The 18,060-nt window shown below is 47.4% G+C and overlaps 1 protein-coding gene across 1 annotated transcript in view; it reads left to right on the forward strand.

The window, feature by feature from the left end:
- Window positions 1-16,680: 16,680 nt before the first annotated feature.
- COL27A1 (collagen type XXVII alpha 1 chain) overlaps window positions 16,681-18,060 on the forward strand; it is a 407,011-nt gene continuing 405,631 nt past the window's right edge. The window contains exon 1 of the mRNA XM_069748227.1: window positions 16,681-17,040. Within this exon, the coding sequence (XP_069604328.1) occupies window positions 16,988-17,040 (53 nt within the window). The 5' untranslated portion in view covers window positions 16,681-16,987. The remainder of the gene's footprint in view (window positions 17,041-18,060) is intronic.

Genomic DNA, 18,060 nt, shown 5'->3' on the forward strand with positions numbered 1-18,060 from the left:
GTGAACATATACATAGGGGCCCTTCACAGGGAGCTCCTTTCTTCTCATATCGTGGAAGGTTTCTCTACTCCTATTGTGTTAAGCTTTCCCTGGCTAATGGTGCATAATCTGGTTATTGACTGGCAGTCCAGAATGCCTGAGTACCATCATTTCTATTGTTTCCACTAAAACCATACCCTGTTTTCTGTCTGATGTTGTGGATGTGTTCTCAGGAAAGGGGTGCCAGGAACTGCCTCCCCACAGTGTATATGATTGCCCCATAAACTTGCTCACTGGAGCGAAATTACCGTACCCAAAACCAGATTATACAATCTGTCTGGTGTTGAAAGACTACATCTCTGAGAGTCTTCCTAAGGGACATATTAGACTTTCCTTTTCTCCCGTAGTGGTGGGATTCTTCTTTGTTAAAAAGAAAGATGGGGGCCTTCGTCTCTGTTTAGATTTTGATGAGTTAAATTGGATTACTACCCAAGACTCTTATCCCATCTTATTCATCCCAGTGTTATTTAAGCAGATTGTTGGGGCAAAATGATTCTCTAAATTGGACCTCAGGGGAGTCTATAATCTGATTAGGATCAAGGATGGGGATGAGTGGAAGACAGCCTTTAACACTCTCAGGATGAAAAAGACTTTAAGGGTTAATAGGTCTCCATCCAATCAAACATCTGTGGGATTTGCTGGAAAAAGAAGCCCAACCCATGAGGATCCCAGGTCTTGTAAACTTCATGTCTTGATGGGTCAGAGGTGTTTTGGTGGCACTATTTGAGAGAAAATAAAAATTGTGACAAGCAGTATAGCACAAGAGGTGTTCTCACACAGGAAAATATGTTGACTCAAGGGGCACCATAATTCGGTAGTGCCAATCAAGGAGTCCATGATACCAAACCTTTACAACTTATGACTCCAATAGAAGGTCCATGCACTTTAAGATCAACACTAGTTCAACATGTAAACTAAAACTATATGAGGATCCTTTTATGTCCAGATCTGCCTCAGAGGTGCTGCTGCAGACATTGTCATTGTCAATAGTGTGGAATGCAGCGAATCTTGACGGACCCCATAGTGTCGTTGGTGTGTCCTCTTACCAGCAGATCCAGCACTCTAGTGTGTTTTCTGTTGGTGTGAGCAGAGACTGAGGGTTGCTTGCTCCATTTTTCCGCACAACAATGAGTGCAATATTGATCTGGACTGACGTACCCCACAGGAAATGGAAAGTGTGCATGCACCATGGTCCGAAAATTCAAAGTTGCAAGAAGGGTATTTATGGACACCCCCATTTTCTCTGTTGCCATATATATATGGTTGCGGTTGCCCTCTTCTATAAATACTCTATACATGGCAACAGTGGAATTATTGTGTGTGTGATCCAGTACCAGACTGTGCGTGATGGGAATTCACAAGTAGGTGAGAGTCGCATCAGACACAACTGGAAAGTCTCCCTGATATCCTAACTGTGCTTCAACAAGTCCGGATAATGACAGGTCTCCCTATACTAAATGCTACAACGAAGAGAGGCATCCTTGTACTAATGACCCTGGACTTTGAAGTCCATGAATGCTGCACAAGATGTGTTTGCCCATTGGCATGTCTGTCTGCACTAGTAAACACCATCGATAAGTCTTTGTTGCCAAGCAGACAGCAATTACTAAAATCCCATGATGACACGTCGTGTCGGGTAGCGATAATAGCAGCAGTGACCGGGGGGCAGCGAAAAATCCGACAATTGTGTGTAAGTCAGTCCTGGAATACTGCGGCTTAAAAGGAAATATTCACTTAGGTGGAGAATGTCTGACTCCAGCAGCTCCCCAAATGTTAGAGCCATTACTAACAAGTAGGGGCGACCCAGTTGTAAAGTTGGAAATTAAAAACCAAGAAGGTTCCTTGGTGGTATGTGGCCGCACAGAGGCTGTTGGGTGCCAGTCTGTGTCTGCAGACAGCAGCAGGTCATTGGCAGACAACATGATCCACTGTTACTGAATTGCTTAAAGGGGGTTATCCGCTGCCGCTCACTTGTGCATCGGCAGGCGAGTGCTGCTACTGATGCCAGGTGTTGGTAAGTATCAAGCAGGTATCAATCATGCACCCGATTTTAATTAAAAGGACAGGTGCATAAAGCCTCCTGACTGAGCACGACACATGGCAAGCGTGACAGATCCCACATGATCAGCGACTTTCACCTCTAGATGCGGAAGTGAGAGATGCTGGATAGACCCTTAAATTCCAATATTAGAGGGCTTTCCAAAATCTGAAAAACATTGCTGCTTTCACTAGAAGGAGCCCCAAGGGTTGTGTCTGGCACTACAGCTCGCCTCCATGGCAGTGAATGGGATGGAATACCGGGACACAACCTCTGGATGGGTGTGGCATTGTTTAAGAAGCAGCCATGTTTTCATTTAATCTTGGGCAACCCCCTTTTAGTGACCATCAGGACATTACTAGTCATGCAATTATGGTATAATGTATATTTACTGAGTTCAGTGTTAGACTTAGCTTAATGTGAAACTATAGACTTCCCCTTTAACTGATGTAGTCGAGCACTGAATTATGACCAATTACCTGGTGCACTTCTCGTGCCTAATCTCTTTTTTTAGATAGACAGATAGATAGATAGATAATAGATCGATATATAGATAATGGATAGATAGACAGATAATGGATAAATAGATAGATAGACAGATAGATACGGTAGATAGATAGATAGATAGATAGATAGATAGATAGATAGATAGATAGATAGATAGATAATGGATAGATAGATAGATAGATAGATAGATAGATAGATAGATAGATAGATAGATAGATAAAAATTGAGCAGAGAGCAGCACCTGAACAATAGCAATAGTTGGGTGCAAGGCTTCACAGGTACATAACAGTCCTTATATTAGAAAAATCAAAGAAGCAGCACACTATTATTTTAGTGCACAAAAAGCTACTTTAATAGCCCATTTGTGTGCGACGTTTCGGCTCTGTGTCTGAGTCCTTCTCAAGTGTTCGTTTCTGCCTGTAACCCTGTGTACACTGCAATCTGTCTGACTGATGAAGGTCATTGTAGGGCCGAAACGTTTCTTCATTTTTGGATTGCCTGCACAAAATAAAATTATCTGCTTACATCATTTACCTGAGTGCCAAGTTTTCTACAAGATGAGTTGTCTGTAAAGGCAGGACAGGGACAGGACAGTAGGAGACACTCTTTATAACCTTTCTCCATTCCAGCTAAAATATGAGTGTCCTGAACAGAGGACTCCCTTTCGTTAACAATGTTAGAATATTAGAAAATATGTTTTCTGAACTGGAAAACTCCTCTGGGAGAATTTAAAGGGATTGTTCTTATTGGGCGGTTGCTTCTTGCTAGTAGTCAAAGTCCTGAATAGGGGGACCACCTCTTTATTAAAGAGGTATTTCCATCTCCAAAATCCTATCCCAATATGTAGGAGATGTAGTAATAATAATAATAATAATAATAATAATAATAATATTAGCAGATACCTCCAATTAGAAATGTAGAGTAGTTCTCCTGATTCACCATGTCACTTACCCCATGTACAGGGCATTGCTGTAGCTTAGGTATCCATGGTTACAACCACTAGCAACTAACTAACTGCCACTATATGAGTGGTCCAAACCATGGATACCTGGGCTTCTGCAATGCCCTCATCAAGGGGTAAGCGACATAACTAATCAGTAGAACTATACTACATTTCTAATTGGAGGTGTTTGCTAATATTATTATTATTACACTTACTACATATTGGGATAAGATGTTAGAGATGGAAATACCCCTCATTTCACAGAGCCTACTGAATTGACTGTGCCTTGTTTGTGATACATGGATGAGAGACACTCTACTCCCCATCTATATTCCCCTACCTAACCCTATAAACCTGTATTCACATACTATTTTTTTATTATGCATGTAGTCATATTACTTATATAGTGCTAATAATTCCTCAGCGCTTTACAAAAATATTTTGAATTGAGAGTCCCCAGTGGTTGATACCTTTTAATGGCTAACTGAAAAGATGGTAAATTGCAAGCTTTCGAGACTACACAGGTCTCTTCATCAGGCAAAGACTAAAACAAATTCTGAAGAATCACATATTTATGCACAACATAGTATAGAAAAAAAAAAAAGGGAGAACATGGATAAGACAGGTGACATGAAGCAGAATTACCATGAGTGATAAACCGTTATGTCCATAAATATTGGGCCAGTTCTTATATAAGGATTGTTATATCTACCTGTGGCAATACATTTTTGTCTCCCAAATCATAACATTATGGACATGAAATTACTTGTGTTAAAAGGTAGCTTCAAATCTCAGAGAGACAGAAGAGTCTGGGAATATAAACTGATGACGACCTTTGACAGTCTAACTGCAGGAATGAATGTGTCGCATGGATTTATGTCTTTTTACATCAACTAAGGAACTTGCCCCTCAGACTATGAGGGGTCATCACAACAGAGACCCTAATCAGAGGACAATAAAACAATCCTTATCTAAGAGCTGGCCCAATATTTATGGACATAACTGTTTATCACCCATGGTAATTCTGCTTCATGTCACCTGTCTTATCCATGGTTTCCGCCTTTTTTTTTCTCTCTCTCTCTGTGCTATGTTATGCATAAATGTGATTCTTCAGAATTTCTTTTAGACTTTGCCTGATGAAGAGACCTGTGTAGTCTTGAAAGCTTGCAATTTGTTACCATCTTTTCAGTTCGCCATTAAAAGGTATCAACCACTGAGGACTCTCAATTCTAAATATTTTTCTATCTACTGGCTAACACGGTACCAAGATATATATCTTTCCTGTATCAGCGCTTTACAGACATTATTATCCCAGTCCCTACAATCTCACAATCTAGATTCCCTATCATTAGCATCAGTTTTTTTTTTAGCTTTTTAGGCTGTGTGCCCACGCTGCGGATTTCTGTGCGGATTTTTCCGCTCAGTTTTTAAAAAAATCTGCGGATTTACCACGGATTTGCAGCGTTTTTTGTGCGGATTCCACCTGTGGTTTTAAACCTGCGGATTCCTATTGAGGAGCAGGTGTAAACCGTTGCAGAATCTGCACAAAGAATTGACATGCTGCGGAATGTACAACGCAACGTTTCCGAGCGGTATTTTCCGCAGCATGTGCACTGCAGATTTGGTTTTCCAGAGGTTTACATGGTTCTGCAAACCGGATGGAAGACAGCTGCGGATCCGCAGGCAAATCCACAACGTGTGCACATACCCTTAAGGTCAGGGGTTACAATATTTTGCTTAAAAACAAAACAAAACAATCATAGAACTGGTTGAACTACAACACTCATCCACTTCAAAGTATTTGGACTGCGGGCAGGAATCACAATGGGTTCTTTCCTTCTGTGAAGGTAAATTCCACTTGGAGCTCTGAAGTTTACTTGTGAATGTCTTGTTTGTACACATGCATCCTGCCCGCTGCCCTCCGACTGCACCCCTGGATTAGCCGGGGCCCCCTCCGCCTTCCCAGAGGAACCTGTTTGCTTTCCATTCCGTTGTTATGATACGTTTTTTTTTGTCTTTGTATATCCCCAATCCCCTCCGCCTTGATGTTTGCTGCCTCTGTCCACAGACACTGGTACTCCTTGTATTCCCGTATGCCACAAGGACCCTCCCTTTTCGGAGGCAGGATTTTTGCTTATTAGTTAAATGTTTGCTCTGAAACCAGATACCTGTTTTTTTTGTTTTTTTTTTTAAAAGGCCCCTCTCATACTGACTGCATCTATTTAAAAGGACAAGGCTAGGTTTATAAGACCCCGCGTCTTCATGTACCCCTATGACAGACTCTTCAAAGACTGTGTTTTTTTACTTTTTTTTTCCCCCTCGTGCCTTGCTGTGTCAAATGAGCATCCAGAAGGCTTACCACTTAGGTACTGCACACCAGTTTAAGACCAGTGCAAGCGTATAATTGCCTGTTTCAGAACCATTCCCTTCCAGTATCGGATGAACCTGCCTCTCCAATGACCCAGGAGACACACGGTGCTTTTCGACTCTCTATCCAGGAGTCAATTTAAAGCCTAAAATCAATAATTAAAAAAACAAAACAAAAACCAAGAATACAAGGAAAAGAAGCAAGATCTTAGCTGCTGGGACAAATGAATACAAATGAATTTAGGGGCTGGAAGGAGAGATTGTACTTCTCACCAAGCCACCAAGTAAGTGTCATTTTACTACCATGTAGCAGAGCCGACTATGTCATTTAACATGAAATAAAAAAAGATGCAAGGGTTTTCCTTGCTGATTTCGTTTTTTTCCTTGTTTTTTTTGGGGGGGATGATACTGTATATTTACGCTGAATTGGAAACTAATATGGAGGTGTTGTTTAACTGTGGAAATCGAAGGGTTAATTGGCTTCGCAGGTGCATGTGGCCATTTGTGATGTCAACGCTTCTATTTTTTTTTTTTCTTGCTGCACCAGAACTTTTACGCATATGTTAGATGATGAAGAAAGGGGCATGGGGCGCATAGTGTTTTGTAACACAAAGTGGCACAAAATGGATTTTGCGAGCGCGGAAATCCGTGTTACTAATGACCCGGTGCCATGAAATATGAAGCAGAGTGTAATTTGCCCTCACATTGTGGCGCTGTTTCGGATGGACGCACGGCGTGTTATGTGTTGATGCTCCATGACTTGGTAAATGACACCTGTCACCTTGATGTATCATCGGAGAGCCCCCAGAACTGCCAGCACCTACATAGGATGTGTGTGCGAGCCATGATGGGGTCACAGGTTGGCACTCGCCCCGGTCTGGAGATCTGGTGTGTGAGGACTGTTTCACACAAGATCTTTCTATGTCCCATTTCTGGGAATCGCACGTGTGACATCCGTAACCGCACAGGAGTTTCCGTGTCTTTCTGAACATCCCAAGCCTGTAATCCTTACCCCGTGTAGGACTGTGCGATCGGATCCCAGAATCCATCCCTTACGGTTCATGACTGTTACAGAATATCCAAAATGTTTTCTCCAGATGTCACAAAAGGTGATGTCCTCAGAGACACTACTGACGGACTCCAATTACTGACTGTCCCGTCTGTCCCAGCGTGGAGACCCGAGAATGTGGCATGTGTCAATCATGGCCCGGCCTGTGGATTCTCATTATTCCATAGCATACTTGTAATGGGTTACATGGGGAAACCAGTGAGCGACAATGTCCGGAGTCTCGGGGCAGAGCAATATGTATCTGTATGTAAAGATCCGCCTGATCAACAAGCAATGTATTGTGACTGATCTATGGATCTGCTACCAGAGAGTAGGAATGATCCCTAAAAGATAGGGCTCCTGAGAAATGAATGGATGCTACAAAGCAGATGTTGTCTCCTCTGTACGCGGTCTGTACAGTGCAGAGCCAGATGCTTCTATATACTTGCAGAGCAGCGGAATATCATCTTGCCTTACTGCAGGTGACTTTTCTACTGTATCTATAGGGGTAAATTGCTATATAGTCCGTGCAGAGGATGAGGCGGCTGTATATCTGTGTGATGTGCAGAGAGGAAGACTCCCATCTTCTTGGGGCAGATTAGAGGTATGCCCCTTTATATGTGCAGGGCAGTGTTCTGGAATGTTCTGTGGTATGTGCAGTGCAGAGTAATGTCCGGCTGTATGTACAGCGCAGCAGGGAACAACTTGCGTCCATCCTTATGTGCAGAGCTGTGCAATGCTGCATTGGCAGTGCAGGTGAACAGCCATTGTGTTGTATTAATAGGAATATCCAGCGGGTGCACAGTATATGGCAGGAAGTTCTGCTGAATTTGCAGTGCACGGCAGGTGGATACAGGCTGCAGAATAAAAGCTCCGCTGTATACGCTCTCTGCTGTGTGGCGTGCAAGGTGAGGTGTAAGGCTATGTGCACACGTATTCTGGTCTACTGCGGATTTTTCCGCAGCAGATTTCAGCAGATTTGATAAATCCGCAGTGGAAAACCGCTGCGGATTTATCGCGGATTTACCGCAGTTTTACCGCGTTTTTTTTCTGCGGTTTTACAACTGCGGTTTTCTATTGGAGCAGTTGTAAAACCGCTGCGGAATCCGCAGAAAGAAGTGACATGCTGCGGAATGTAAACTGCTGTGTTTCCGCGCATTTTTTCCCGCAGCATGTGCACAGCGATTTTTGTTTCCCATAGGTTTACATTGAACTGTGAACGAATGGGAAACTGCTGCGGACCCGCAGCTGCAGAAACGCTGCGGATCCGCAGCAAAATCCGCATCGTGTGCACATAGCCTAAAAGTGCAGAGCATAGGAGGCTGCTGTGCAGTGCAGTGAAGTGCTATATTGTAGTGTGTGCCATAAAAAAGGCATCCCCCCAAATGCTCCCGCCCACCAAACCATATGTCAATTGTCAGTGGGAGAAATATACCTGCCATGTCCAGGCATTTCCCGATAGCGGCCTTTCTGATAAATGAGCAATCAAGTAGTATGCAGTAGGGGTAGTATCTGGCTGTATGCAGTAGGGGGCGGTGTCTGGCTGTATGCAGTAGGGGGCGGTGTCTGGCTTTATGCAGTAGGGGGGCAGTGTCTGGTTGTATGCAGTAGGGGTAGTATCTGGCTGTATGCAGTAGGGGGCAGTGTCTGGCTTTATGCAGTAGGGGGGCAGTGTCTGGCTGTATGCAGTACGGGCAGTATCTGGCTGTATGCAGTAGGGGGCAGTATCTGGCTGTATGCAATAGGGGGCGGTGTCTAGCTGTATGCAGTAGGGGGCGGTGTCTGGTTGTATGCAGTAGGGGGCGGTGTCTGGTTATATGCAGTAGGGGGCGGTGTCTGGTTGTATGCAGTAGGGGCAGTATCTGGCTGTATGCAGTACGGCAGTATCTGGCTTTATGCAGTAGGGGGCAGTGTCTGGCTGTATGCAGTAGGGGGCAGTGTATTGATGTATGCAGTTGGGGGCAGTGTCTGGCATTGTACAGTAGGGGCAGTATCTGGCTGTATGCAGTAGGGGACAGTATCTGGCTGTATGCAGTAGGGGTAGTATCTGGCTGTATGCAGTAGGGGACAGTATCTGGCTGTATGCAGTAGGGGCAGTATCTGGCTGTATGCAGTAGGGGGCAGTGTCTGGCTGTATGCAGTAGGGGGCATTATCTGGCTGTTTGCAGTAGGGGGCAGTGTCTGGCTGTATGCAGTACGGGCAGTATCTGGCTGTATGCAGTAGGGGACAGTATCTGGCTGTATGCAGTAGGGGGCATTATCTGGATGTTTGCAGTAGGGGGCAGTGTATTGCTGTATGCAGTAGTGGGCAGTGTCTGGCATTGTACAGTAGGGGTAGTATCTGGCTGTATGCAGTAGGGGGCAGTGTCTGGCTGTATGCAGTAGGGGGCATTATCTGGCTGTATGCAGTAGGGGGCAGTGTATTAATGTATGCAGTTGGGGGCAGTGTCTGGCATTGTACAGTAGGGGCAGTATCTGTATGCAGTAGGGGACAGTATCTGGCTGTATGCAGTAGGGGTAGTATCTGGCTGTATGCAGTAGGGGGCAGTGTCTGGCTGTATGCAGTACGGGCAGTATCTGGCTGTATGCAGTAGGCCTAGGGGACAGTATCTGGCTGTATGCAGTAGGGGGCAGTGTCTGGCTGTATGCAGTAGGGGGCAGGGTATTGATGTATGCAGTTGGGGGCAGTGTCTGGCATTGTACAGTAGGGGCAGTATCTGGCTGTATGCAGTAGGGGACAGTATCTGGCTGTATGCAGTAGGGGTAGTATCTGGCTGTATGCAGTAGGGGGCAGTGTCTGGCTGTATGCAGTACGGGCAGTATCTGGCTGTATGCAGTAGGGGACAGTATCTGGCTGTATGCAGTAGGGGGCAGTGTCTGGCTGTTTGCAGTAGGGGGCAGTGTATTGCTGCATGCAGTAGGGGGCAGTGTCTGGCATTGTACAGTATCGATAGTATCTGGCTGTATGCAGTAGGGGGCAGTGTCTGGCTGTATGCAGTAGGGGGCATTATCTGGCTGTATGCAGTAGGGGGCAGTGTATTGATGTATGCAGTTGGGGGCAGTGTCTGGCATTGTACAGTAGGGGCAGTATCTGGCTGTATGCAGTAGGGGACAGTATCTGGCTGTATGCAGTAGGGAGTAGTACCTGGCTGTATGCAGTAGGGGGCAGTATCTGGCTGTATGCAGTAGGGGACAGTATCTGGCTGTATGCAGTAGGGGGCAGTGTCTGGCTGTATGCAGTAGGGGGCAGTGTCTGGCTGTATGCAGTAGGGGTAGTATCTGGCTGTATGCAGTAGGGGGCAGTGTCTGGCTGTATGCAGTACGGGCAGTATCTGGCTGTATGCAGTAGGGGACAATATCTGGCTGTATGCAGTAGGGGGTAGTATCTGGCTGTATGCAGTAGGGGGCAGTGTCTGGCTGTATGCAGTAGGGGGCATTATCTGGCTGTTTGCAGTAGGGGGCAGTGTATTGCTGTATGCAGTAGGGGGCAGTGTCTGGCATTGTACAGTAGGGGTAGTATCTGGCTGTATGCAGTAGGGGGCAGTGTCTGGCTGTATGCAGTAGGGGGCAGTGTCTGGCTGTATGCATTGGGGCAGTATCAGGCTGTATGCAGTAGGGGGCAGTATCTGGCTGTATGCAGTACGGGCAGTATCTGGCAGTATGCAGTAAGGGGCAGTGTCTGGCTGTATGCAGTAGGGGCAGTGTCTGGCTGTATGCAGTAGGGGGCAGTGTCTGGCTGTATGCATTGGGGCAGTATCTGGCTGTATGCAGTAGGGGGCAGTATCTGGCTGTATGCAGTACGGGCAGTATCTGGCTGTATGCAGTAGGGGGCAGTGTCTGGCTGTATGCAGTAGGGGGCAGTGTCTGGCTGTATGCAGTAGGGGGCAGTATCTGGCTGTATGCAGTACGGGCAGTATCTGGCTGTATGCAGTAGGGGGCAGTGTCTGGCTGTATGCAGTAGGGGGCAGTGTCTGGCTGTATGCAATAGGGGCAGTATCTGGCTGTATGGGGCAGCACGGTGGCTGTATGGGGCAGCTGTATCTGGGGCAGCACGGTGGCGCAGTGGTTAGCACTACAGCCTTGCAGCGCTGGGGTCCTGGGTTCTAATCCCACCCAGGACAACATCTGCAAAGAGTTTGTATGTTCTCTCCGTGTTTGCGTGGGTTTCCTCCGGGCACTCCGGTTTCCTCCCACATTCCAAAGACATACTGATAGGAATTCTAGATTGTGAGCCCAATCGGGGACAGTGATGATAATGTGTGCAAACTGTAAAGCGCTGCGGAATATGTTAGCGCTATATAAAAATAAAGATTATTAAGATTATTAGTAGGGGCAGTGTCTGGCTGTATGCAGTAGGGGGCAGTGTCTGGCATTGTGCAGTAGGGGGCAGTATCTGGCTGTATGCAGTAGGGGGCAGTGTCTGGCATTGTGCAGTAGGGGGCAGTATCTGGCTGTATGCAGTAGGGGGCAGTGTCTGGCATTGTACACTAGGGGGCAGTGTCTGGCTGTATGCAGTATGTGGCAGTGTCTGGCTGTATGCTGTAGGGGGCAGTGTCTAGCATTGTACAGTAGGGGGCAGTATCTGGCTGTATGCAGTAGGGGCAATGTCTGGATGTATGCAGTAGGGGGCGGTGTCTGGCTGTATGCAGTATAGGGGAGTGTCTGGCTGTATGCAGGGGGCGGTGTCTGGCTGTATGTAGGGGGCAGTGTCTGGCATTGTACAGTAGTGGGCAGTATCTGGCTGTATGCAGTAGGGGCAATGTCTGGATGTATGCAGTAGGGGGCAGTGTCTGGCTGTATGCAGTATAGGGGAGTGTCTGGCTGTATGCAGGGGGCGGTGTCTGGCTGTATGCAGTAGGGGGCAGTGTCTGGCATTGTACAGTAGTGGGCAGTATCTGGCTGTATGCAGTAGGGGCAATGTCTGGATGTATGCAGTAGGGGGCGGTGTCTGGCTGTATGCAGTAGGGGGCAGTGTCTGGCATTGTACAGTAGGGGGCAGTGTCTGGCATTGTACAGTAGGGGGCAGTGTCTGGCTGTATGCAGTAGGGAGCAGTGTCTGGCTGTATGCAGTAGGAGGCAGTGTCTGGCTGTATGCAGTATAGGGGAGTGTCTGGCTGTATGCAGGGGGCGGTGTCTGGCTGTATGCAGTAGGGGGCAGTGTCTGGCATTGTACAGTAGTGGGCAGTATCTGGCTGTATGCAGTAGGGGCAATGTCTGGATGTATGCAGTAGGGGGCAGTGTCTGGCTGTATGCAGTATAGGGGAGTGTCTGGCTGTATGCAGGGGGCGGTGTCTGGCTGTATGCAGTAGGGGGCAGTGTCTGGCATTGTACAGTAGTGGGCAGTATCTGGCTGTATGCAGTAGGGGCAATGTCTGGATGTATGCAGTAGGGGGCGGTGTCTGGCTGTATGCAGTAGGGGGCAGTGTCTGGCATTGTACAGTAGGGGGCAGTGTCTGGCATTGTACAGTAGGGGGCAGTGTCTGGCTGTATGCAGTAGGGAGCAGTGTCTGGCTGTATGCAGTAGGAGGCAGTGTCTGGCTGTATGCAGTATAGGGGAGTGTCTGGCTGTATGCAGTAGGGGGCGGTGTCTGGCTGTATGCAGTAGGGGGTAGTATATGGCTGTATGCAGTAGGGGGCGGTGTCTGGCTGTATGCAGTAGGGGGCGGTGTCTGGCTGTATGCAGTAGGGGGCAGTGTCTGGCATTGTACAGTAGGGGGCAGTGTCTGGCTGTATGCTGTAGTAGCAGTGTCTGGATGTACATAGTAAGTAGCAGGGTATTTCTGTATGCAGTAGGGATCAGTTTCTGGCTGTCTACCATACTAAAGGGAGTCTTTCACCATGTTTGTACCACCTAATCTGAGAGCAGAGACCGATTCCACCGATGTGTCCATTAATGGGTTGCTTGCTGTAGTTTTGTTAAAATCACAGTTTATCAGCAGATTATCGCTAAAAGACTAGTAAACCTGCTGCCAGGTATCTGCCATATTCATGAGCTATATATAACTACGCCCCTCACGCTGATTGGTTGCTTTCTGCCTACGCACTGTGCAGAGCTGTCAATCAGTGTCATGGGAAAATAAAAACTAATTAGAACCATGGCGCCTCCTAGCAGAGTAGCATCAGTATGGGTTTGGAAAGTAGGTTTATGAAGATGTCGGTCCATCTGTGAAACATTTAATTTTCTGCCTGTTTGTTGTTGTTTTTTTTATACTTTTGAGTAATATTTTAACAACAAAATACCTAATGAGTGTAAGTCCCATGTTGTTTTTCATCGGGACCTCCCCAACCTCAAGGCTCAGTATTTTTCTCCGGACTTTATGTTAATCAGTGCATGGGCATGGTTAGACAGAGCAATTAGGGAGAAGACTAGCAGAGCAGCAGCAGATAAAATAAGTCATAATTAGAAGTACAGCAAGAAGCACAGTAAGGGACTGAGCGCTGGGATCAGGGTATCTGTCTTTGCTTTGTGCTGCCCTCCCATGGAGGGAAAAACCCTGGTGACAGATTCCCTTTAAAAAAATGTATGAATAAAGTAACGAGCAGTAATTGTATAGTGTAGGGATCAGTGGTGGCTGCAGTAAGGAGCAGTGTCAGGTTATATGCAGTAATGCATTATTTTGGTACAGTAGGTCTGTAGCTGCATGGGGGTGATCAGCCCCAGACTGTAGTAGGAATAGTGTCTTGTTTGTGTACAGTGGACTCACTGTAGGGATCAGTATCTGATTGCAAAGAAACAATCTGTGGCTTCATACAGGATCACTGTAAGGCTACAGTAGTCCGCAGTGTCAACCTGTACATGTAAGCAAGAAGCAGTGTCTAGTGGTATACAGGAAGAAACTGTATGCATCATCCTGCAGTAGGGAGCATTGTGCACTTCTATACAGTAAGGTGCAGTATGTGGTCTCCTGCAGTAGGTATTATTGTTACCATGCAGAAGGGAGCAGTGTCTAGTGTATACTGTTAGGAACAGAACTTATGCTAACACAGTAGGGAAGGGATCAATGCAAGGCTGCAGTAGTGAGCTTTGTGTAGTCATACACAGTAAAAATTATATGTCATTTTGTTGTATGGATAAGTGCTAGACTGCAGTAGGGATCAGTGTGAGTCTGCAGTAGAAATCAGTCTGAAGTATGGATCAGTGCCAGTCTGCAGTAGGGATCAATGCCAGTCTGCACTAGGGATCAGTGCCAATCAGCAGTAGGGATCAGTGCCAGTCTGGACTACGGATCAGTGTCAGTCTGCAGAAGGGATCAATGCCAGTCTGCACTAGAGATCAGTGCCAGTCAGCAGTAGGGATCAGTGCCAATCAGCAGTAGGGATCAGTGCTAATCAGCAGTAGGGATCAGTGCCAGTCTGCACTAGGGATCAGTGCCAGTCAGCAGTAGGGATCAGTGCCAATCAGCAGTAGGGATCAGTGCTAATCAGCAGTAGGGATCAGTGCCAGTCTGCACTATGGATCAGTGCCAGTCTGCAGTAGGGATCTGTGCCAGTCAGCAGTAGGGATCAGTGCCAGTCAAAAGTACTGATCAGTGCCAGGCTGCAAATGGATCAGTTCCAGGCTGCAGTAGGGATCAGTTTCAGGTTGCAGTAGGGATCAGTGCCAGGCTGCAGTAGAGATCAGTGCCATGTTACAGTAGGGATTGGTGCCAAGTTACAGTAGGGATCAGTGTCAGGCTGCAGTAGGCATCAGTGCCAGGCTGCAGGAGGAATCAATTTTAGGCTGCAGTAAGCATCAGTACCAGGCTGCAGTAGGGATCAGTGCCAGGTTACAGTAGGGATCAGTGTCAGGCTGCAGTAGAGATCAGTGCCAGGCTGCAGTAGGAATCAATTTTAGGCTGCAGTAGGCATCAGTGCCAGGTAACAGTAGGGATCATTGCCAGGTTACAGTAGGGATCAATGCCAGGTTACAGTAGGCATCAGTGTCAGGTTACAGTAGGGATCAATGCCAGGCTACAGTAGGGATCAGTGCCAGGCTGCAGTAGGGATCAGTGCCAGGCTGCAGTAGGGATCAGTGCCAGGCTGCAGTAGGGATCAATGCCAGGTTACAGCAGGGATCAGTTTAAGGCTGCAGTAGGCATCAGTGCCAGGCTGCAGGAGGAATCAATTTTAGGCTGCAGTAAGCATCAGTACCAGGCTGCAGTAGGGATCAGTGCCAGGTTACAGTAGGGATCAGTGTCAGGCTGCAGTAGAGATCAGTGCCAGGCTGCAGTAGGAATCAATTTTAGGCTGCAGTAGGCATCAGTGCCAGGTAACAGTAGGGATCATTGCCAGGTTACAGTAGGGATCAATGCCAGGTTACAGTAGGCATCAGTGTCAGGTTACAGTAGGGATCAATGCCAGGCTACAGTAGGGATCAGTGGCAGGTTACAGTAGGGATCAGTGCCAGGCTGCAGTAGGGATCAGTGCCAGGCTGCAGTAGGGATCAGTGCCAGGCTGCAGTAGGGATCAATGCCAGGTTACAGCAGGGATCAGTTTAAGGCTGCAGTAGGCATCAGTGCCAGGCTGCAGGAGGAATCAATTTTAGGCTGCAGTAAGCATCAGTACCAGGCTGCAGTAGGGATCAGTGCCAGGTTACAGTAGGGATCAGTGTCAGGCTGCAGTAGAGATAAGTGCCAGGCTGCAGTAGGAATCAATTTTAGGCTGCAGTAGGCATCAGTGCCAGGTAACAGTAGGGATCATTGCGAGGTTACAGTAGGGATCAATGCCAGGTTACAGTAGGCATCAGTGTCAGGTTACAGTAGGGATCAATGCCAGGCTACAGTAGGGATCAGTGGCAGGTTACAGTAGGGATCAGTGCCAGGCTGCAGTAGGGATCAGTGCCAGGCTGCAGTAGGGATCAGTGCCAGGCTGCAGTAGGGATCAATGCCAGGTTACAGCAGGGATCAGTTTAAGGCTGCAGTAGGGATCAGTGCCAGGTTGCAGTAGGGATCAGTACCAGGTTACAGTAGGGATCAATGCCAGGTTACAGTAGGGATCAGTGCCAGGTTACAGTAGGGATCAATGCAAGGCTGCAGTAGAGATCAATGCCAGGTGACAGTAGGGATCAATGCCAGGTTACAGTAGGGATCAGTGCCAGGTTACAGTAGGTATCAATGCCAGACTGCAGTAGGGATCAGTGCCAGGTGACAGTAGGGATCAATGCCAGGCTGCAGTAGGGATCAGTGCCAGGTGACAGTAGGGATCAATGCCAGGCTGCAGTAGGGATCAGTACCAGTCTGTAGTAGTGAGTTGTGAGTCTGTATATATTTGTGCTGCTTCATCAGAACTTCATAAAGCCCCAATGATGGGAGTTGTGGTCCATGATGGCTGCTCTCACCCCTCCCCCTCTTTACCACACTTCTGTCAAAAGTCTCAGCTGATTCTCACCAGTAAACATCTGTAAGCAGATCCCCCATTAGCAGCAATGCTGGTGGTGATGAGGGGGCACAGCAGGTGGCAGAGGCCTGGTTACTAGGTTTCTGGCTTTTCCTGGGGAAATCTGGATCTTGGAGTCTTGTTGTAGCTCGAGGAGCTGTATTCTTTTTTTGGGTACTTGTTTACTCAAGCTGCAACCTAAACTAGGGCAGCATGGGCGCTTGTGATCAGATCTATGGGAGATGGAAGTTTAATTCAAAGAAAAGTTTAAAAAAGTTCACTTTGCCTAGAACTCGCATACTGATGCAGTAGTGACGTGTGGCCACTAGAGGGCAGCAGGGGCCCTGAGCGCGGGGTCTCCCGCTGTATTAGATCCTGTGCATTGCTCTGAACCTTCCTTTCCCTGTGCCTCGGGTCCAGCAGGGAGGAATCTCCGTGTGCAGGCAGGGCAGGGACCCCCCTAAAGTAAGAAGAGTGGGTGCACAGAGCTCTGCCAGGGGTCAGCCTGTCATGGGTCCAAGCTCACCCCAGACCTGCCCACTGCCCCCCTCCCAAGGTACATGCCGAGTCCCAGGGGGGTGAGTGGCACTTGCACCAGTCGTATGTGGGATTGCTGGGTGCCCACTGCGGGACCTGATGCTCTCACTCCGATGGACCTGAAGCCCCCGACCGAAAGAATGAAGTAACCGTGATGGAGCCGGTATCTGACCCGGGCTCCAGAATCAGAGCAGCCGCGTCCAGGGGGTGAGTGCGGGCAGCTGGAGGGAGGGGGCGGCACATGGGGGAGGACGGGGTCCTGTGGGGGAAGGCTTGTGCCTAAGAGCCCTGCTGATGCCCCCTGTATGTCATTATATAGGATCCCTACTAATGCCCCCTGTATAGGGATGTCATTGTATAGGATCCCTGCTAATGCCTCTGTATAGGGATGTCATTGTATAGGATCCATGCTAATACCTCTGTATAGGGATGTCATTGTATAGGATCCATGCTAATACCTCTGTATAGGGATGTCATTGTATAGGATCCCTACTAATGCCCCTGTATAGAGATGTCATTGTATAGGATCCCTATAGGGATGTCATTGTATAGGATCCCTGCTAATGCCCCCTGTATATGGATGTCATTGTATAGGATCCCTACTAATGCCCCTGTATAGAGATGTCATGTGTATAGGATCCCTAATAATGCCCCTTGTGTAGAGATGTCATTGTATAGGATCCCTAATAATGCCCCCCCTGTATAGGGATGTCATTCTCTAGGATCCCTGCTAATGCCCCTGTGTAGGGATGTCATTGTATAGCATCCCTACTAATGCCCCTTGTATAGAGATGTCATTGTATAGGATCCCTGCTAATGTCCCCTGTATAGAGATGTCATTATATAGGATCCCTACTAATGCCCCCTGTATAGGGATGTCATTGTATAGGATCCCTACTAATGCCCCTGTATAGGGATGTCATTGTATAGGATCCCTACTAATGCCCCTGTATAGGGATGTCATTGTCTAGGTTCCCCACTAATGCCCCATGTATAGGGATGTCATTCTCTAGGATCCCTACTAATGCCCCTGTATAGGGATGTCATTGTATAGGATTCCTACTAATGCGCCCTGTATAGGGATGTCATTCTCTAGGATCCCTACTAATGCCCCTGTATAGGGATGTCATTGTATAGGATCCCTACTAATGCCCCCTGTATAGAGATGTCATTGTATAGGATCCCTACTAATGCCCCCTGTATAGAGATGTCATGTGTATAGGATCC

This window comes from Ranitomeya imitator, chromosome 2 (genome assembly GCF_032444005.1).
Source record: "Ranitomeya imitator isolate aRanImi1 chromosome 2, aRanImi1.pri, whole genome shotgun sequence".
In the NCBI taxonomy this organism is placed as follows: Eukaryota; Metazoa; Chordata; class Amphibia; order Anura; family Dendrobatidae; genus Ranitomeya; species Ranitomeya imitator.